The following is a 23,004-nucleotide window of genomic DNA, read 5'->3' on the forward strand; positions in this document are numbered from 1 at the left end:
AAGGAACTAAAAAATGAAATTTCAGACCTATTAGTAAAAATTTGTAACCTATCATTAAAATCATCCATTGCACCTGAAGGCTGGAGGATAGCAAATGTAACCCCAATATTTAAAAAGGGCTCCAGGGGTGATCCGGGTAACTACAGACCGGTTAGCCTGACTTCAGTGCCAGGAAAAATAGTGGAAAGTGTTCTAAACATCAAAATCACAGAACATATAGAAAGACATGGTTTAATGGAACAAAGTCAGCATGGCTTTACCCAAGGCAAGTCTTGCCTCACAAATCTGCTTCACTTTTTTGAAGGAGTTAATAAACATGTGGATAAAGGTGAACCGGTAGATGTAGTATATTTGGATTTTCAGAAGGCGTTTGACAAAGTTCCTCATGAGAGGCTTCTAGGAAAAGTAAAAAGTCATGGGATAGGTGGTGATGTCCTTTCGTGGATTACAAACTGGCTAAAAGACAGGAAACAGAGAGTAGGATTAAATGGACAATTTTCTCAGTGGAAGGGAGTGGACAGTGGAGTGCCTCAGGGATCTGTATTGGGACCCTTACTTTTCAATATATTTAGAAATGATCTGGAAAGAAATATGATGAGTGAGATAATCAAATTTGCAGATGATACAAAATTATTCAGAGTAGTTAAATCACAAGTAGATTGTGATAAACTGCAGGAAGACTTTGTGAGACTGGAAAATTGGGCATCAAAATGGCAGATGAAATTTAATGTGGATAAGTGCAAGGTGATGCATATAGGGAAAAATAACCCATGCTATAATTACACAATGTTAGGTTCCATATTAGGTGCTACAACCCAAGAAAAAGATCTAGGCGTCATAGTGGATAACACATTGAAATTGTCAGTTCAGTGTGCTGCGGCAGTCAAAAAAGCAAACAGAATGTTGGGAATTGATAGAAAGAGAATGGTAAATAAAACGGAAAATGTCATAATGCCTCTGTATCACTCCATGGTGAGACCGCACCTTGAATACTGTGTACAATTCTGGTAGCCGAATCTCAAAAAAGATATAATTGCGATGGAGAAAGTACAGAGAAAGGCTACCAAAATGATAAGGGGAATGGAACAGCTCCCCTTTGAGGAAACTCTAAAGAGGTTAGGACTTTTCAGCTTGGAGAAGAGACGGCTGAGGGGGGATATGATAGAAATGTTTAAAATCATGAGAGATCTAGAATGGGTAGATGTGAATCGGTTATTTACTCTTTCGCATAATAAAAAAACTAGGGGGCACTCCATGAAGTTAGCGTGTGGCACATTTAAAACTAATCTTTTTCACTCAACGCACAATTAAACTCTGGAATTTGTTGCCAGAGGATGTGGTTAGTGCAGTTAGTATAGCTGTGTTTAAAAAAGGATTGGATAAGTTTTTGGAGGAGAAGTCCATTACCTGCTATTAATTGAGTTGACTTAGAAAATAGCCACTGCTATTACTAGCAATGGTAACATGGAATAGACTTAGTTTTTGGGTACTTGCCAGGTTCTTATGGCCTGGATTGGCCATTGTTGGAAACAGGATGCTGGGCTTGATGGATCCTTGATCTGACCCAGTATGGCATGTTCTTATGTTCCTTGAGACCACATGGTGATTCAACTCTTCTATCTTTGGATCCATGAGAACCCATGCGGTTATCTTCAGTCCATCACCCCAGGAAGCCTTCCGTATGGCTCTATGAGGTCAGTGAGCATTCGCCAACTCCTATTTCTTCCACCAGTGACTTACTTCTGCAAGGACATTCACCATCGGCTGCTCTTGACCTATCTGTGGGGATTCACTGTGTACCCATCAGAATTCCCTGCTGTCTTCAAGCCTGTCTCTTGAAGCTTCATCCACCTCAAGTGGCTCTGTGACTCAGTCCTAAAGTGAACATCATCTTCACAGTCATCTGGGTATCCCCTTCAACAAAACAGTTCCTTGCACAAGTGCCACAGCGACACCTACTGACCAGCAAGTTCTTCTGAGAACGACATCACCACCTTGTGAAACCCTGTAATAACTCATGGATTTCCCACGATGCAACTCTCTCTTTACCAAGCTGTAGAGACTTCTCTCATCTGGCCTTGCAAGCCTGGAAGCAGCAATCCCAAGCTTCTTCATACTTGCCTTCTTCAACCTTGAATCAACCATCTTCATAAGGTAAAAGTTGCCTCCAGGATCAACTCTCCATTGACTGAGCCATGTTCATTGGACTTCCTAATTTCATCTGAGTCCTCCTGACTCCACTGCTTATCCAAAAGCAAGTGGAGCTTGTAAGTTTGTCTATTTACTCTCCTGGAGTTCCATCTTCACATCTATAGAATCCAGCTTGATGTCTGATCCGTCTTTACCATGCTAGCTCTGTGAAGATGATGCTTGTCTCTTTGCCACTCTTGTTCTGACCACTGTGAACCAAGAACCGGTCCTTATTCCAAGATGCTACCATTCATTTGTGCCTTCTGTTCATCCTGGACTCCTTGTCTTCAATCTCTGCTACCTTGATTACTAGAACGTGAGATGCAAGCCTGCTGTCCTGCTGTTATGCTTCTGCTCCTGAGGAAGGAGGAGTTAGCAATCTGTTATGAATTGGCTCCTGTGGAAGGAGGAGTTAGCAATCTGTTAGGTTTTACTCCTGCGGAGGGGAGGAGTTAGCAATCTGTTACGCTATGCTCTTGTAGAAGTAGTAAACAATTTGTTAAGGTATAGACTGCGGAGGTAGCAATCTGATATGAATCTGTAGCTGAAGGCTCCTGATGGGAAAGGAGTAGCAATCTGTTATCTGCGGACTGCTTGGAGAGGACACTCAGCTGTAGAGGAATGTAGAAAGGTGGATCTTTGGGCCAATGGTAGATGACTGCGCCCTCAGGAGTATATCCTGAGAGGGACCACCGGCTAGGCTTGGACATGGAGACAGACACAGATAGTTCTTTAATTAGACAGGTTAGTAGAAACACCAGAGGTGGCAGTAGTGAGCTGATATGCCTGGCAGGGCTGAAGTCCCTCAGGTACTGGAACAGCGATCCCAGGGTTGCTGAGCTGTAGAGAAACTATAGTTAGTGAGTAGACATGGTATGCAGTGTACATAGGCAGGACTGGATGACAAAACTCACATAAGGTCTTAATGAAGCTCAGAAGCTGGAAAGGGTTAGGCCCTCGAGGAGCGAGTACCTGGTTGGTTGGTTTATTTATTTATTTATTTATTTAAAGGCTTTTATATACCGGAGTTCATGTACTAGTACATACCACTTCGGTTTACACAGAACCAATATTGGAAAATTACATCAAACAAGTGGGTATAAAATAACAAGGCTAACTTTGTAGGAACTTAGAACTTGAGGTAAAGTAGAGAACAGGACCAAGTGGTAACAGATCAATGTAAATAACTAAATAATAAATACAAATTCTTACAATGAATACAAATGCTTACAGATTACAGTCTTCAAAATCTAAGTTTACATCTTCAGAATAATGTTTAAATCTACAAGAACTAACGGTTACATCTTCAAGGTTTGTAGACTTCAAAGCTGAGGTTACATCTGACTTAAAAGGTATTGGTGTAGCATGCTGTAAATTTAACGATTGGGAATATGAGACCAAGAAATACAATTAAGAGTTGCGGCATCAGACATCTGGTTAACGTGATTATGAAATGCGTGAATGAGTCTAGTTCTGGGACGTGGCTCTGAGCGAAAACTTTAAGTGAAGGCTTTTGTAAAGAGCCAGGTTTTGAGTTTCTTTTTGAAACTCAAAACCTGTAACCTTTTTGGTTACAGGGAAAGCTCTGAGAGAGTGATAGTAACTCACAAATGTCTGTATCTGCGATAGCTACCAGGCAGTAGAGAATCTTCAGAGTGTTCAGGAACATTGGCCCTCGAGGAGTGAGTACCGGTTCCTGTCGGCAATCTGAAATAAAGAAAAGAGAGCGAGGCCCCCAAGGAGCGGGTACTCCTGGTAAGTCCGAGGAGGCAGAGTAGCTTGGACAGCTGAAGCGAGTCCTTGCTAACTCGATACGTTAGCGAATAGTGAAACCTTTTATATTGGAAGCGATGACATCATCCCAGGGGACGCTCCCGAGGTTCGCGCCCTTGCTGGTATATCAATCGGAGCGCACGCATGCGCCCTACGTCATCAGGCAACATGGCAGATCCACAGCGTCGTGCCAGTCTGGGGACACTGGAAAGAGACGGCAAGAAGACGCCGCGGCAGCTAGCCGTCCATCAGACCCGGAGGGAGTCGCCACAGAGGTAAAAAGGGTGGAGTGAGGGCATCGAGCAGCGACGGATGCAACACTTGCAAATCCTGTACCTTGCTTGTTTCATGTCTTCAGTGTTTTGTCTATGTCTTGCCTGGATCTTCGATCTTCTTCACCATGTCTTCAACTACAGTATTATCATCGCTAATGTTCCTCGCCAAGAACTTCCAACTTCTGACCTTGGACCCTTGATCGTCCCCTGACGGTATGGAGCGATCCTCCACCCTTTCAAGCTGTTGATAGGAGGCTTGGGGAGGGGGTCTTTGAAGGGGGGATACTATTGTGGTACTGCCCGCGAGCCGTAGGCAATCCCCCCACTTACCTTCAGCTCAAATGCGGCCAGTCGGGCCGCTGACATAGTTTCCTCGTGGCAGGCCGTGCCGCTGTGTCTCAGCTCCCAAGCGGCCCTAGTGCCGCTGTCAGGAGCTTTCCTCCGCGGCTGAAGCCGCCGCTGCCGCTTCTGCTCCGTCTTCGCAGCTGGAGCCAATGCCAGGATCCTCGGATGGCAGGAGAGCCATCCTTGCCGCTGCATGTGCCTCTTCTCTCACTTCTCGGCAGGGAGCCCCTCTATCTCGGGCCTCCCACGTGGCGGGATGCCACCAGAGTGTCTGTCCTCTTCCTGGCCTCTGCATAGGCATGGGCACGCGCCTCTCTTTGGTATTTAAAGGGCCAGCGGCGGGAAAAGCCCCGCGGCCCTCATCGATGATGTCATCCACCTGTTCCTGCTTCAGCCCTATAAAAGTGCCTTGCTACCATTCTTCAGGGCCTTCGGATTGGGTTTGCACAGTGTCTGTGATCTTTCTTCCTTTCCAAGTCTTCAATGGTCTCCTGTGCTTTGATGGATCTTCATTCCATGTTCTTCGTGTTCCTGAACTTTGTTTCCTTGATGTTCCTGATCTTGTCCCTCGTTGGAGCTCCCTCGTCGCCTGACATCTATTCCTGATGTTCCAGATGTTCCTTGTCCAGATGTCCTGATGTCAGTTGTCCTGAGGTGCCATGTTCCATGTTCCTGATGTCCTATGTTCCTGTCTTGACTTCGTCCGTCTCATCTTCAGCTCTTTGTCCAGTTCTCAGGTCCCTTGTCTGTCCACCTCTCTTAGTGTGCCATGTCGTGGTCCGTGACCAGCCCCAGAGAGGCTGTGCAGGGTGCCTCTTGGTACAAGGCATTCTTCTCGTCCGCAGCGCAAGCCTCCTGGAGACTTCTGTTTTTAATGCCTTGCTTCTGAGTATCCTGAGTCTTGAATCTTGTGCCTGCTTCCATCCATGCTTAAGACTCTGCCAGAACCTGCTCCGCTTCAGCATGGTCCGCGACCAGCCACTGGCGGCTGTGTAGGGCGCGCCCTGGTGCAGGCCTCTACTGAATCTTTGTCATGTTCCAGTCTCAAGTTCCATTACCTCGTCTGGAGTCTGCTTCGTGTTTAGCATGGTCCGCAACCAGCCTTGGGCGGCTGTGTAGGGCGCGCTGCGATGCAGTTCTCACCCAGTATTTTCTCCCGCCTCTTAAATCTTTGCCTGAAACTTCCGAGCAACTTGAATCCTTGTCCGAGTCTTCTGAATCTCTTGAATCCTTGTCCGAGTCTTCTAAATATCCTGAATCCTTGTCCGAGTCTTCTGAATATCCCGGTCCTTGTCCGAGTATCCAAGTCTTTATCTGAGTCTCCTGAGTATCCTAGTCTACGTCTAAATCCTCCGAGTATCCTGAGTCTTCATCTGAGTCTTCATGTTCCTGCCCTCAGCCTCCGTCTGGCCTCATGCACTCGTCGTTCCCAAGCGGCGGTTCCAAAAGGGCTTTCGAGTGGCCAGAGGGCTACTCTCGAGATAAGCATTGTGTTGCTGGATCTCATTGGTGCGTGTAGGTCCAGTGGAGGGCTGAGCCTGCCTTGTTCCTGTTCTGGATAATCCTCGCCTAATCTTCTCTCCAGCCTCGCTCCTGCCCCACCTGTGCTCGTACCAGCTCATCTCCCACGGTGTGTCTTGGGGCTCTTCCCTGAGCTGTGCCGCGGCCCAAGGGCTTACTTCCTACCTTAGATGGGTCTGCGCCTTTGAGCTCCTAACTGGCCCTGATAGCGCGCTTCGCAACATATTTGTGTTAGAAGCTGTGAAATCTTTCTGCTCGTCTCCTGCTATTACAGTGATTAGTATATCCAACATGATATCCAACATGATATGTTCCAATAGTTACCTATGTTAAGAACTCTACACCAGTTGTACTATCTTTCTATGCTGCTTTCCCGCGTTTCTCTTCGCCCACCTGTTTATTCCCTTGATAATTGTATTTTCTATTCATTTTGTTATATTGTAAACCGATGTGATGTTCACACTAACACCGGTATACAAAAGGTTTTAAATAAATAAAATAAATAAATAGTACTGATTTCCTGTTTGCTTTGTAACTTTGTGTAACCACATGGTGAAAAGCAGCATACAGTAACAATACAGGAACTGTGCTGCATTTAAACAACTTTTTCATATTGTGAGCAAATGGGTAGGGGAGAAAAATGAGTTTGTATAATCCTAAATTAGTAAACATTGCTGGAAAAAGAGTAGATAATAATGACTGTACCAAAAGGGTAAAATGCAAAGCTAGGAAGTAATACAGAAAAACATATGGATAAGCAAAAAGGCAGGGGCAGGAAAAGAAGGCCATATCATTGTGTGCCACCACTAGTAAGAGAGAAAGACGAAGGTACAGAGCGAAAAGAACTTTGTGATGTGACAAGGGGGCAGTGATAAGAGCAGGGTTGTACACCCGGCAAGCATAAAAGACAGTAACAAAGATCAGGATATAGGAGAGCCAGCAAGCCGACAACTTGACTACAGACTTGTGCGTGAAGACTCCCAGCACTGCCCACGATTCCCACCTTTGTGCAATGACCTCTTCACCTGCCTAACCAGACACTCAATTTAGCTTAGCTTGGCTTTTATATGCTTCACTACTTGTATTCATATCATGCCTTTTTGTAATCTGCCTTATTATTGCTAAGAGAAAATATAATCACTTTTTCTATAGTATTACTTTCTCCAAGTATTATTACTGTTTATATAGGAATATACTACAATACAAGAGGAAAAGGGGGAGGGTAGATGAATGTGTGATTGATTCTTATAAGCTGACACATTAATGACCAGAATTATTCACACTGGAACCCCTCAGCACAGCTATTGAATTGGAAAAAATATTCAGGGGATTCTCGGACTGGTGCAGGGTACAGTATCTTCTTCAGGGCGAGATTTGGTCAGCTATTCAAAGCCTGAAGTAATCACTCTTGAAGCTCTATGGATGACCATCTCTAAAATGGAACAATCTCATTCATTCAGGATGGATTCTAAGCTTACTAACTGGGGTACTATTCCTTATGTATTTAATAATCATTCCCAGGCTATTAAAGATCTTGGGGACAAAATTGTCAGAATTGAAGATAATTGTACAGTTTTGTGAAACTGTAATGCACCTCTGCTTAAGAATACTTGATTTTGCATTCAAAAATAGAAAATCTGTCTAATTATTCTCACAGGTTAAATTTACATTTCATAAATTTTCCAAAGTGTCCTTTTATCTCTTCTACTGAAATTCTTAAAAAGTTTTATTTAGAATTTTTAAAGCTTTCTCATGATTCTCTACCTAGTTTTGTTAAGGTTTTTTACTTAGCGGAGTGGGGGCATGTTGCTGCAATAGGGGGTGAATTAGATGCCAACTCGAATATAGCTGGAGAATTTTACCTGACAGTCTATTTTAGAACAGTCTCAGAGTGACTCATTAGAGATTGCTACTCTTGAGTAATCTTCTCCCAGGAGTAAGACAAGCATTAACCTTCTTTTCCAAGTGGGAGGCTTTGTTTATGTTATGCCCTGTGGTCACAGACGACTGCGACCGCGTGTACTTACTTCCTGCACTGCTCTCCTGCCCTCCCCGGGGCTGCTCACGGCTCGGGCCAGTCTCCACCGCCGTGTTCCCTGGGACTCCTCGTGGCGGCCTGGATGCCGCCGCCACCCTTCTCGACTTTGGGCCTTCCTAGGCATGCGCGCATGCCACCAGGTCCTCCTTTGAAGCCTCCTTGGCGGGAACCTCGGGGGCGTCCCTGTGTGATGATGTCATCAGATCGGTGAATTTAAACTCCACCTTTGCCCTCAGCTAGCCGACTTGGCAACAAGTTCCGTACGTCTTCGACTACTGCCTACATGTTCCTGAGACTACGCTTTCGTGCCTGTGGACTTGGACCCTGTCTGGTACCCGCTCCTCAGGGGCCAGTGTACGCATTGGGGACTCGCTCTCCTTGCCTATCCCACTCCTTGGGTTGGCTCAGCGTTTCCTGGGTTCTAACCTGCAAGGCCTCCCGTTCTTTGGGACTACCTCTGGGTCACTTCTGCTATCCATGAGTTCTACAGTGGGGTTTCCCTGCTCCTTGGGGTTGTACCCGCAGCCTGATCAAGATTGTCCGTGCCTCCCGCTCCTCGGGACCGCGCTTACATGTTATCCAAGTGACTGCCAGAGCTTCTCCACTCCTCAGGGTAGCGTTCTCTGGCTTCTTTGTGACTTTCTACACTTCCCTGCTCCTCCTGGGGATTGCACCTACATATGATATCGAGACTGCCAACACTTCCCTGCTCCTCAGGGCTGTGCTACGTCATCACTAGAGGCTCGGCTTGGGCTTCCTTGTCCTGTGGGTTGGCCTATGGCATTACATCATCATCCTCTATGCTGTTTAGCTCCTCCCCTCAGGGGGAATCTACCCTTTCTTGCAGATGGAGACCCAAGCCATGTCAGAATACATTCGTGAAAACCTGGCTAAGGGATTCATTCATCCCTCCAAGTCCCCTGCAGGTGCAGGGTTCTTTTTTGTAGGGAAAAAAGATGGCTCTCTGCGCCCCTGCATTGACTACCATGGCCTAAATGAAATAACCCTTAAAAATCACAACCCGCTGCCACTTATCTCTGAGCTTTTCGACAGGCTTCAAGGAGAAAGCAAATGTTGCTTACCTGATGTAACAGGTGTTCTCACAGGACAGCAGGATGTTAGTCCTCACAAATGGGTGACATCGAGGATGGAGCCCACCACGGAAAACTTCTGTCAAAGTTTAAACAGAACTTTGACTGGCCCCTACTGGGCATGCCCAGCAAGGCACTGACCCTGCAGCCAGCAGGGGTCTCCCTTCAGTCTGATTTTCAAAGCTACAGGCAGTGCCTAGAAAGTAAGAATAAAACGAACCCAACACCGCGGGGAGGCGGGCGGGTTTCGTGAGGACTAACATCCTGCTGTCCTGTGAGAACACCTGTTACATCAGGTAAGCAACATTTGCTTTCTCACAGGACAAGCAGGATGGTTGTCCTCACAAATGGGTGAGTACCGAGCTGAGGATGTCCCGACTTGCACCAATGTACCCAACGGTGTGCAGCAGGCACAATAAGTGAGGAGAAATTTGGGAAAGGGCATCCGCACCCAACCGGGTAGGTGGAAGGGTGTTGGTACATCAGGTTGGAAAAAGGTTACGCAAGACAGACTGGCCGAAGATGGAGTCCTGTCTTCCAGCCTTGTCCAAACAATAATGGGCTGCAAAGGTATGGAGAGAACTCCAGGTTGCAGCTTTGCAGATGTCAGGAAGCTGGCACCGATCGAAGGTGTGCCACTGACGTCGCCATGGCCCTCACAGAGTGTGCTTTAACACGGTCTTGAAAAGGAATGCCAGCTTGCTCATAGCAAAAAGAAATGCAGTCCGCCAACCAGGAAGAAAGAGCCTGCTTACCCACAGGTTGTCCCAACTTATTAGGATGGAAAGAGACGAATAATTGAGTGCTCTTCCTATGGGAAACTGTACGGTCTAGGTAAAAAGCTAGAGCTCGTTTACAGTCTAGGGTATGCAGGGTCTGCTCTCCAGAGTTGGAGTGGGGCCTGGGAAAAAAGATAGGTAGTATGATGGATTGATTGATATGAAACTCAGAAACTACCTTAGGTAAAAATTTAGGGTGAGTGCGGAGTACCGCGCGGTCCTGCAGGAGCTTAGTGTAAGGCGGATAGGTAACTAGGGCCTGTAATTCACTAACCCTGCGAGCTGAAGTAATAGCCAAAAGGAATAACACTTTCCAAGTGAGATATTTAAAGTCACAGGAGTGCAGAGGTTCGAAAGGAGGTTTCATAAGACGACCAAGAACCAGGTTAAGGTCCCAGGATGGGGCCGGAGGACGCAAGGGCGGCTTTAGATGGAGTAAGCCCTTAAGAAAGCGTGTTACTAGGGGTTGTACTGAAATAGGATTACCCCCAATACCCTTATGGAAGGCGGCTACCGCACTGACATGCATTCTGATAGAAGAGGTTTTAAGACCTGATTCAGAGAGATGCCATAAATAGTCCAAGAATTTGGAGATTGGACAGGAAAGGGGATCAAGGGACTGAGAAGTGCACCATGATGTGTACCTTTTCCATTTGTATGAGTAAGACTTTCTTGTGGAAGGCTTTCGTGAAGCTATCAGGACCCGAGAAACGGAATCTGAAAGGTTGAAAGGCTGAAGGACTAACCTTTCAACATCCATGCCGTCAGGGACAAGGCTTGGAGGTTGGGATGGAGGAGGCATCCGTCGTTTTGAGTGAGCAGATGCGGGTCCTTTCCCAGAGGAATGTGCCTGCGGATGGAGAGATCCTGGAGTATTGGAAACCATACTTGGCGTGGCCAGTAAGGTGCTATCAGGATCATGGTTCCTCCGTCCTGGCGTAGCTTCACGAGAGTCTTTGACACAAGAGGGAGTGGAGGGAATGCATAGAGCAGACCTGTTGTCCACTTGAGGGAGAATGCATCTCTTGGCCGAGAGTGCTGGCTCCGAATGAGAGAGCAGTAATCGTCCACTTTGTGGTTCTGAGGGGACGCAAAGAGGTCTATGCGGGGAGAACCCCACTTGTGAAACAGAGAGGTCGCTACCAGAGGATCGAGTGACCACTCGTGTGGTTGGAAGACACGGCTCAGCTGGTCTGCCAATACATTGTCTACTCCCGGCAGGTAAGTGGCCTGAGGTACATGGAGTGTGAGAGGGCTTCCGCCCAGATCTGCGCAGCTTCCTGACACAGAAGGAAGGAGCCTGTGCCTCCCTGCTTGTTTATGTACCACATGGCCACTTGGTTGTCCGTCTGGATTAAGATTATCTGATGAAATAGATGATCTTTGAAAGTTCGGAGCGCATAGCGGATTGCTCGAAGTTCCAGGAAATTGATCTGGTGTTCGGCTTCCTCTTTGGACCATAACCCTTGGGTTTGAAAGTCGTCCACATGGGCTCCCCAACCGATGTGAGAAGCGTCGGTGGTTAGGATTACTTGCGGATCCGGTGGAAGAAAGGGTAAGCCCTGAAGGAGGTTGACCTGAGTCGTCCACCAGGTTAAGGATAGGCGCAGCGCTTGTGTGACTGTGACGATGGAGGACAGAGGCTGAAAAGCTTGAATCCATTGGTGTCGTAGAGTCCATTGTGTTACTCTCATGGCTAGTCGGGTCATGGGAGTGACTTGAACCGAGGATGCCATGTGCCCTAGAAGAATGAGGAACTGGCGAGCCGTGGCAGTGTTCTGAGACTGGAGCTGGCGAGCCAGGGACATTAGGGTGTGGACCCTCTGAAGAGGAAGGTAAGCCTTTGCCTGTAAGGTGTCCAAGTCTGCCCCAATGAAGGATAAGGTTTGAGACGGGACTAAGCAAGATTTCTCGTAATTGACGAGAAACCCTAAGTAAAGGAGTGTTTGAATTGTCAATTTTAGGGAGGATTGAGCTATCTGTTGGGTGGAGGCCCTGATTAGCCAATCGTCCAGGTATGGGTAGACGTGGACACCTTCCTTCCTTAGGAATGCTGCTACCACTACGAGACATTTGGTAAAGACTCATGGGGCAGAAGCTAGACCGAAAGGGAGGACACGGTATTGATAATGGTCGTGGCCTACTAGAAACCGCAGATATTTGCGATGGGATTGTGTGATCGCAATGTGGGTATAAGCGTCCTTGAGGTCGAGAGAGCACAGCCAATCCCCTCTTTGTAGCAGAGGGAGCAGCGCGCCTAGGGTTACCATTTTGAACTTCTCTTTTTGAAGGTATTTGTTGAGGGCTCGAAGGTCCAAAATGGGACGTAGTCCCCCTGATTTCTTTGGTATTAGGAAGTATCTGGAATAGAATCCCTTGCCTCGTTGAGAGGGAGGAACGGGTTCTATAGCATTTGATTGCAGAAGAAGGGATACTTCCTGTTGTAATTGAGCCAAATGGGTGGATAGACTCCACGCTTGAAGAGGCGGGGAGTCTGCCGGAAGAGTTATGAAGTTGAGGTGGTAACCCTGTGCGATAATTGTTAGCACCCACTGATCTGAGGTGATCTGCAACCAAGGTTGTAGAAAATGGTACAGTCGACCTCCTACAGGGATGTCCGGAAGAGGGGTTTGGCATGTGTTCCCTACAGGGGAGTCAAAGGCCAGCCGCAGGCCCAGGAGGAGGGGCTACAGTAGGCCTTTGTTTCCTAGGCTGACGCGGCTGAGGCCTAGTAGAGGATCGAGCTGGACGAGGCCTGGCCGATGGAGGGTAATAACGGCGTGGTCGAAAGAATGACTTCTTAGAGTCTTTCTTTTGCGGTTGCTTGGAGGTCAGCTCAGGTGGGACAGATGAGAGTTGTTTCAACGTCTCATGGTGGTCTTTTAACTCCGCCACAATCTGCTGAATTTGCTCTCCAAACAAATTATCGCCTAAGCAGGGTAAATCAGCAAGACGATCCTGAACCTCTGGGCGAAGGTTGGATGATTTTAACCAAGCCCAACGTCTGGCTGAGATGGCTGTGGCTGAAACTTTTGTGGAAGCATCGAATATGTCGTAGGCAGTCCTAATCTCGTGCTTCCCTGCCTCAAATCCCTTGTGAAGAAGGGCTTGAAGCTGCGGTTGGTATTGGTCTGGCAACGTGTCAGCATAGTCTTGCATCTGCTTAAGGATGGCTCTGTTGTACTGAGTCATGTAAAGTTGATATGAAGCTATGCGTGAAATCAACATAGCTCCATGATAGACTTTCCGTCCAACACTATCTAGGAACTTGTTGTCCCTGGTAGGTGGGGTAGAAGAGTGTGGCTTAAGACGCTTGGCCTTCTTCTGCGCGGACTCAACCACAACAGAGCGATGATCCAGTTGAGGTTTTTGGAAACCTGGTGCTGACTGGACAAGGTAGGTGGAGTCAGCTTTTTTGTTAACTGGGGACACTGATGAAGGAGATTCCCAGTTTTTCTTGAGCAGATCCAAAAACACCTGGTGTATAGGGATGGAAGCGATGATTTTTGGAGCATCCAGAAATTGAAGGAGTTCCATCATCTGGTGTCTGTCATCAGCTTCAGATTGTAGTTGAAAAGGTACAACTTCTGACATCTCTTTCACAAAATTAATGAAAGATAGATCCTCAGGAGGAGATCTTTTTCTACTCTCTGTAGGAGATGGTGGCGAAGGCAAATCTGTGTCAGAAGATGTATCATCATCATCACCCCAGGTATCGTAGGGATCAAGTGGGGCTTGTAGCCCTGATGGACCTGGCTGAGGCTCTGAAGGCATCGATGGAAACCGAGGTGGAATCGGTGCCGTAGGTGGAACCAGAAATGGCATCGATGGCTTCGGTGCTGCCGATGGAATCGGTGCCTGGTGTGGAATGGATGGAACCGAAGGATATATCGGTGGAGATATACCAGAAGGCACCGATGGAACCACCCCGGAAGGGGGAATCCGGAACGGTGTTTCTCCTGCCGATGAAAATCCAGTCGGAGACGGCGGTGTTGTCGATGGTACTGGAATCACCGATGGAAGGGCCGTCATGAGCGCCTCCATGCGGCTCAGTAGCGGTGCTAGCGCTTGTATCAACGGATCGGTGGTCGGTTCCCTCCTCGGTGGCGAAGCCGGTGCCGGTGTCGGTGTCGGGGGCGGCACTGGAACCGGTGCCGGAGACGGTGCCGATGGAGGTTGCAATTTCTTCATCGCTTTCTCGATGGCCTCCTGGACCAGCCGGTCCAGTTCTGCCCGGAGACCAGGGGTAACCATACCCGGCTCGACGGAAGAGGGAGGCTGAGGCAGGGCCGGAGGGACCACCGTAACCGGTGGGATCACGGCCTCCGCACCCCGGGAGGGTGAGGGTTTCCTCGATGCCGGCGAACGAGACGTGGAGGGTGTCCGGTCTGTTCGCGGCTTCTTTGTCGGTGGCTCGGCTTGAGCAGAGGTCGATGGCTGTGGATCCTCGACAGGCCGAGACTTGTGCAGTCGATGGCGGTGCCTTTCCTTCCGATCCCCTCGCCCATCCGGGGAAGGGACGGGAGTCGACGGCCGAGAAGCGATCGATGGCGGACGGTCACCGGAGGGTTGACGATGATGGTACAACTTCGACGGTGCCGGTTCCGATGACGTCGATGCTATCGATGGCGTTGGGGTGGGTGCATGGAAGAGGAGCCCCATCTTCTCCATCCTGGCTTTGCGACCCTTGGGTGTCATTAAGGCACATTTGGTGCAAGTGAGGACATCATGCTCACTACCCAAACACATTACACAAACCCTGTGGGGGTCTGTGATGGACATAGTCCGGGTACAATCCGGACAACGGCGGAACCCCGTTGCCATGGCCTGAAGCCAAAATTTTGGCTGGGGATCGGTAAGTGCCAACAGGCCTCAAGGGCCAAAATCGACGGTAGTCGATGAAAAAAGGCAAAAAACTTACCGGGTTCCGTAAGATGACTAAAAATTTGTCGAAGGGAGACCCCTGAGGGGCAAATTTTCTTAGGAAATTAAATTCCAAATTCCTGTCAGGAACGTGGTTAGAGAGCTCCTTTCACCGCGTGGCAACTGCTGCGTGGAAAAAAGAAGACTGAAGGGAGACCCCTGCTGGCTGCAGGGTCAGTGCCTTGCTGGGCATGCCCAGTAGGGGCCAGTCAAAGTTCTGTTTAAACTTTGACAGAAGTTTTCCGTGGTGGGCTCCATCCTCGATGTCACCCATTTGTGAGGACAACCATCCTGCTTGTCCTGTGAGAAAAGATCTTTTCAAAATTAGATCTCCGCGGGGCCTATAACTTGGTCCAGATCCGCGAGGGCGATGAGTGGAAGACCGCCTTTAACATCCACGACGGACATGTCAAATACCTCATGATGCCATTCAGGTTGTGCAATGCACCCGCGGAATTTCAAAACTTGATGAACGAGGTTTTCAGAGATATTTCACAACTATGACATGCCCTGGTTCAAAGAGTACCTCCGATTTCGTACCCTTGACAGACCTACCCAAACACAACACCATGCGACGCCGCATACACCTCGCCTAAACTGACAAAACGTAAGTCTACCAAAGAACGTGCCCTCTCCATTGCTGGGCCTGCCCTTTGGAACAAGATGCCCCCTAGTCTTCGCCAGGAAATGTGCCCAAAAAAATTCAAACAGAACCTCAAGACTTGGCTCTTTAAACAGGCCTACACCTGAACCAACTCACTCTTTACCCTCCCTTTTTCCTCTCTGCTCCTCTGTAAATACCCCTTTGTAATTTCACCTTTAATACATAACCTCGAAAACCCATAATGTCTTCCTCCCTGCTTGTACATCCCCCCCTCAGGTCACAGTGAATTCCTGAACATGTTTATCTTCCTGTACATATCCCCATCAGGCCATTGCCACTCATTTTATGTTTGTATAGTACATTTTGCCATCCCCCCCATGACTGTAATATATACCCTTTCTACATAGTTAATTTTTACTGTTTTATTTTTATCCTGTTGCTACATTTTGTTACCTGTTCATTGTAAAGCCTCTTGCTGCATTAAGTTACCTGTAAACCGAGGTGATGTTCCCAACGTAACTCGGTATATAAAAATGCTTAAATAAAAAAAAAAAATAAATAAATATGCTGTATCAGTGCGTAGTCGTATATCTTGATGATATACTAGTATTCTCACAAGACCTCAAAAGTCATCTCCGGGACGTTTCTCAAGTTCTATAGCGACTGCGGGAGAATCAACTATTCGCCAAGCTTGAGAAGTGCTCATTCGAACAGGAGAGCGTCCCTTTCCTGGGCTATGTGGTATCCAGCCAGGGGTTTTGTATGGATTCTCAGAAACTGAAGAGCATCCGTGATTGGCCTAAACCTACAGGCCTCAAGGCCCTCCAGAGATTCCTTGGCTTCACCAATTACTATCGCTCTTTTATCCATTATTCCACTCTGACTGCACCACTTACAGTCATGACTCGTAAGGGGGCCAATCCCCCTCAATGGACACCTGAAGCTATGACGGCTTTTCAGGATCTCAAGGCTGCCTTTCTTAAGGAACCCTGTCTCCGTCATCCGGACCCTACGCGCCCGTTTGTGGTCGATGCTTCCGACGTTGGCGTAGGAGTCGTATTAAGTCAATACTCCACTACTCATACGCTGCACCCCTGTTCTTTCTTTTCTCAAAAATTCTCGCCAGCGGAATGCAATTACGCCATCGGGGATAAAGAACTGCTGGCCATCAAGTTGGCTTTCGAGGAATAGCAACCCTGGCTTGAAGGGGACACAACACCAGATTACCGTATATACGGATCATAAAAATTTAGAGTATCTACATCAGGCCTAGCATCTAAACTACCGCCAGGCCCGCTGGTCCCGCTTCTTTACACGATTCAATTTCGTATTGTGTTACCTTCCAGGCAATAAAAATGGGCGCACTGATGCCCTCTCTTGCTCATTCGTCACCGAGGATGTACCTGACTCACCGCGGCACATCATAGACCCTCCCAGGGTCATTCTGTCCGCCACCTATCCAGTGCCAGGATAGGAAAGACTGTGGTCCCTCGCTCGTCTCGACAGAAAGTTCTGCAGTGGGACCATGACTTGCTGACCTCCGGACACCCGGGTCAGCTAAGGCTCTTTCCACCCTTCTACGCTATCGGTGGCCTACAATTCAAAAGGATACCTAAGCATATGTCAAATCCTGTTCTACATGTGCTCATCATAAGCTTCCAGCTGGGAAACCATGGGGACTCTTGCAGCCAATTCCTGTTCCAAGCGAACCCTGGACCCATATCGCCACCAATTTTATAGTGGATCTGCCCATCTCCAGTGGGAAGAACACCATATGGGTCACAGTTGACCGCTTCTCTAAGATGGCACACTTTGTGGCCCTACCTGGCCTCCCAACAGCACCTCAGCTGGCCAAACTGTTTTTTCAGCATATGTTCTGGCTCCATGGTCTCCCCAAACATATCCTCTTGGATTGTGGTGTTCAATTCACTGCATGTTTCTGGAAATCTCTTAGCAAGAAGTTGGATATTTTCCTAGACTTCACTTCAACCTACCACCCTCAAGCCAACGGCCAAACTGAGAGGACCAATAGAACTCTAAAACAATTCCTGCGAGCCTATGTGAATCTGTAGCAGTATGTCTGGGCCAACCTCCTGCCATGGGTGGGATTTGCATTAAATTCTCATGTATCCATGTCCACTGGTTCATCTCCTTGCCACCACATCCTCTTCCGCTGTCCGTGGCATCTCTGGCAGCACAGGCGACTGCCCAAGAATTACACCAACTGTGGCGAAGTACCCAACAGCTGCTCGAACAAGCTAACAAGAGATCAAAAAAGGCTTTCGACGTCCATCATCGTACAGTACCCCAGTTTCAACCTGGGGATAAGTGTTGCTTAGCACTAAGTTAATTCACCTCAAGCTGCCTTCAACACGCTTTGCTCTTAGGTATATTGGCCACTTTCCAATATTATGCCGCCTGGGTCCTGTTACCTACTGACTTCAGTTGCCCTCCTCACTTAAAATTAACAATGCTTTTCACATATCCCTGCTAAAGCCTCTGATTCTCTCGGGATTTTCGAGGAAACCACCGGATCCCATTCCGGTATCCTCCGAGGTTGACGTCACCTACAAGTCCGAGATGTCTTGGACATCAGGAAACATGGCAGGAGATGGGAATACCTCCTGTCGTGGGAGGACTTTGGGCCTGAAGAGAATAGCTGGGAACCCATGGCCAAAATCCTGGACAAGGATCTCATTCAACAGTTTCATGCCAAGCATCCTCACAAACCCACACCCCCGGGAAGGGGCCTTAAGAGGGGGGGGGGTTAATGTTATGCCCATTGGTCACAGACAGCTGTGACCGCGCGTACTTACTTCCTGCACTGCTCTCCTGCCCTCCCCGGGGCTGTTTGTGGCTTGGGCTAGTCTCCATCACCGCGTTCTCTGGGATTCCTCGTGGCGGCCTGGACGCTGCTGCCACCCTCCTCGACGTTGGGACTTCCTAGGTGCATGTGCATGCCACCAGGCCCTCCTTTGAAGCCTCCTTGGCGGGAACATCGGGGGCGTCCCTGTATGAGATTTCATCAGACCGGTGTATTTAAACTCCACCATCGCCCTCAGCTAGCCAACTTGGCAACAAGTTCCGTACGTCTTCGACTACTGCCTACGTGTTCCTGAGACTATGCTTTCGTGCCTATGAACTTGGACCCTGTCTGGTACCTGCTCCTCGGGGGCCAGTGTATGCATTGGGGACTCGCTCTCCTTGCCTACCCCGCTCCTCGGGCTGGCTTAGCATCTCCTGGGTTCTAACCTGCAAGGCCTCCCGTTCCTTGGGACTACCTCTGGGACACTTCTGCTATCTGTGAGTTCTACAGTGGGGCTTCCCCGCTCCTTGGGGTTGTGCCCGCAGCCTGAACAAGACTGTTCGTGCCTCCCACTCCTCAGGACCGTGCCTACGAGTTATCCAAGTGACTGCCAGAGCTTCCCCACTCCTCGGGGTAGCATTCTCCGACTTCTTTGTGACTTTCTATGCTTCCCTGCTCCTCGGGGTTGCGCCTACATATAATATCAAGACTGCCAACACTTCCCCGCTCCTCGGGGTGGTGCTATGTCATCACTAGAGGCTTGGCTCAGGCTTCTTTGTCCTGTGGGTTGCCCTAGGGCGTTACATCATCATCCTCTCCGCTGTTCAGCTCCTTCCCTTGGGGTTGCCTCTCCAGAGTATCTCTGGCTTGGCCAGTCTCATGCCTCCCACTCTGTGGTCTCTCTGGCACTCCTCCCTTCAGGATCCCTGCTCAGCTAATGCCTCCACCCTGATTCTCCACAGGGGTACTCACCTGGCTCCTCCGGTCCTCTCCATTGCCTCATCCAGAGCTCCCCGCTGTCTCTGACCTCGCCTCCCAAAGGTGCGGACCTATGGGAGTCCTCCCCGCAGGTAGTAACAACTCGCATTTCAGGCCAAGGGCCCACATACCCACAAATCATAGCAGTTTATGGGGAAACAATTGCTATCTTTCCAGATGTTGCCAGGGAAACACAAAGTAAAAGGAAATTTTTTCTTGCATTGAAGCCAAGAGTTTTAGCTCTTAAGGCTCAATTCCTATTGAAATTTACTTGTAAAAGTCTTCTTAAGATCCAGGGATCTAAATACATTTTCTATGATCAAGTACAATTGGAGAATTTCTTGCAAAAAAAAAGCTATGCCATTTTCTATTAATTCTGGATATGACCTAAAAAATGTATTTTTCTCTGATTTTCTTAATTTCTAGTTTTTGTTTTCTCTCTAACACTTATTGTGGACTAAATAATGTCAACATATAGATTTAGGGGCAGATACGCACGCCGCTGAGCATAGGCTCAGCGGCGCGCGCAAGCCCCGGGATGCGCGTATGTTCCGGGGCTTGCAAAAGGGGCGGGGCGGGGTGGTCCGGGGCGGGGGCGTGGCCTGAGCCTCCAGGCACAGCGGCTATTTGCATGAACAAATCTGCGCCCGCACGCAGGTTTTAAAATCTGCCCCTTAATGTTTATTATTTTCTTTTTCTTAGACTTTTTTATACATGTTGATATGAGTTCTGGATTCAAGGGGCCGGATTTTAAATGCCCTGCGCGCGTAAATCCGGCCGGATTTACGCGCGCAGGGCCCTCATGCACCGGCGCGCCTATTTTGCATAGGCCGCCGGTGCGCGCACAGCCCCGGGACGCGCGTAAGTCCCTGGGCTTCGTAAAAGGGGCGTGTCTGGGGGGTGTCCGGGGGGGGTTCGGGGCGGGACTGGGGGCGTGGCGCCGGCCCGGGGCGTGGTCGAGGCCTCCGGACCAGCCCCTGGGTCGGGTGATGGTGCACCAGCAGCCTGCTGGTGCGCGCAGATTTACGCCTGCTTTCAGCAGGCGTAAATCTGCCAATAAAGGTAAGGGGGGGGGTTTAGATAGGGCCGGGGGGGGGGGTGGGTTAGGTAGGGGAAGGGAGGGGAAGGTGCGGGGGGGTGGAAAGAAAGATCCCTCCAAGGCCGCTCCGATTTTGGAGCGGCCTTGGAGGGAACAGGCAGCGCGCGCTGGGCTCGGCGCGCGCAGCTTGCACAAATATGCACCCCCTTGCGCGCGCCGACCCCGGATTTTATAAGATACGCCCGGCTACGCGCGTATCTTATAAAATCCAGCGTACTTTTGTTCGCGCCTAGTGCGCGAACAAAAGTATGCGCTTGTGCAAATTTATAAAATCTACCCCCAATTGTACTAAACCATCTTTGATGGAATGCTTACCAACTCAAAAAAGTGTAATCTTCTGTAAATTAAGCACCATTTCATGACAGTACAGCCAAGCATTCACTGTCATAGGGAATTTCTGAAAAAAGTTGCATTTGTGGTGCAAGGTATGGAAAAACTGAACATCATCCTCATACACAAAATAAGTCATTCCAGGAGACTTCAGAGAACAACTTAATGGGGAGAAATAAACATTCAGCAGCACTGAAGATAAGGCAGATCCCTGTGGAACTCCAGACTTCAGAGATCTCCATGAGGAGAAATGGTTGCCTAACTGGATATGCTGTTTTCTATGCTGCAAAAATTATGCAAATCAAGACAGTACATTACCACCAAGGCCTTTAACAGCAGTTCATGACTCACAGTATCAAAGGCTGCTATAATGTCCAATTGTACAAAATAATGAATTTAAAAGGAACAACATTAAAGTCTCTGTACTATGAGATGTTCTAACCCCAAACTGTTAACCATTTGGCACCCTATGCTCTTCAAGATGAGCATCTAGCTGCACCTGTACACATTTCTCTAATACTTTAGCCAAGGAGGGTAAGTATGAAATGGGCTGCAAGTTCATCAACTGGTCAAATGGAAGAGACTGATTTTTTTAGAACCAGTCTCACAGTTGCCAATTTCAAGACATCTGGGACACCCCCTTCCAACAGTATCTCAGTGTTTCTTAAAGAGGGCAATGATAAGAGAAATTATGGATCTTCTAGACCTCTTTATTGAATCCTGATACAAAATTCATGACAAAAATTCTTGCCATCAGGTTAGTAGGGTAATTACAGGGATCAAGTAATTCAGATCAAGCAGAATTTATCCATTTAAAGAAGATGGCGGATAACATTAGAAAGAAAGTTAATCTTACATAAGACTCCCTTGATGTTATTAGCAATCCATGCATTAAAAAAATGTGTCTAGGTACACTAACTTCTCATGCAGTTTATGTTGGAAAACACTGGACTGGAATCTAATTTCTTAATTTAAATTGCTGGATTATATAGTAGGCCTCAAGCATGCATTAAGGATAATGGAGGGTATTTGGAGAAAATTTTGCTGGGCTGTGGAATATAGCAAGGATACCCTTTATTGCTCTTAACAGTTAGCTCAAAGAATTAGTGCTAAACTTGATATATCAGGGATCATGATAGGTCAGAAAAAATATAAAGTAACAATGTTTGCTGATGACATTATACTAACAATATTTAAACCCACTATCCAAGCTGTTGCTTACTCCCCAAAAAATAAGTTTATAGCTCTAAGATATAATATAGAATTTTTTACTTACTTGTGAAGTTACCACAGGTGCAGTAAAAGTGTCTGGCTCAGGAAGAATTTCCAAAATAAATTTGCTAGTACTTTTGTGGAGAGTTGGAATAGGACCTCTAGGGGGAACCTTGGACTTGCAACAAGGACTGCATTTACATTTGCATTTGCAGCAACTTTTCCACAAATCTTTACTTCGTAGGATCGAGCTCAGCTTAGTTTTTGGTAGTCGATCCCTAAGGTACTGACTTTTCACAAATAAAGAAGTTTCTTCCTTTAAAACAATTTCATCAATGTCTTCATCTTCATCACAACGCATCATATCATGGGCGACTAGTCGAATAATAAGGTCCTGTGTGCTCTGTACATCTTTCAAAAGTTCAATCTTGGTAATGTCAGGTTTTCCCAGATTCAAAAATGAGTTTCTACTCATAGGCTGAAATAAAAAATACAGTATTTGAAAACAAATAACTCAAAAATGATTTTGCTTACTGCTTCATATAGAAACATATATGAATATGCTATTGTACAGAAGTATCTATCTATATATATAGTTGATATTAAGTGCCACTAATTTTTCTTTTCTCAAAGGGTTGTAAAAATGGAAATCCACAGGCAGAGAAATAGATGTAGGAACTGCCCAAAGCTGAGCAATTTTAAGCATGGGCTATGAAATAAGCAATACACATAATCATATCTATATTAATAACAGTATCTAAAAATTATTGAACTATAGCTCTAGTTATGGAAAAGTCAACTTGGCTTTTCCAGCAGGTCTTTGGAACAAATGTTGAATGAAAAGAAAATGGTATTCCATTGTTTATAGTTTATTTCATTTTTATATACCGTTACATCAGTCAAAATAGACCATCACAACGGTGTACATTTCACATACAATCTATTATAATACAATAAATACAATTTGTATTAAAAACTATTAAATCTAGCAATAAAATATACCTATAACCTTAAAATTAACATGTATATAATTCCTAAAA

At 47.4% G+C, this 23,004-nt stretch overlaps 1 protein-coding gene across 2 annotated transcripts in view; it reads right to left on the reverse strand.

Moving 5' to 3' along the window:
* The window catches only part of LOC115093338 (fibrous sheath-interacting protein 2-like), a 561,966-nt gene that overhangs the window by 150,801 nt on the left and 388,161 nt on the right, over positions 1–23,004 (reverse strand). For both annotated transcript variants that reach the window (XM_029604965.1, XM_029604966.1), the window contains one exon: positions 22,029–22,442. In XM_029604965.1, the coding sequence (XP_029460825.1) occupies positions 22,029–22,442 (414 nt within the window). The remainder of the gene's footprint in view (positions 1–22,028; positions 22,443–23,004) is intronic.

This window comes from Rhinatrema bivittatum, chromosome 6 (assembly GCF_901001135.1).
Source record: "Rhinatrema bivittatum chromosome 6, aRhiBiv1.1, whole genome shotgun sequence".
NCBI lineage: Eukaryota > Metazoa > Chordata > Amphibia > Gymnophiona > Rhinatrematidae > Rhinatrema > Rhinatrema bivittatum.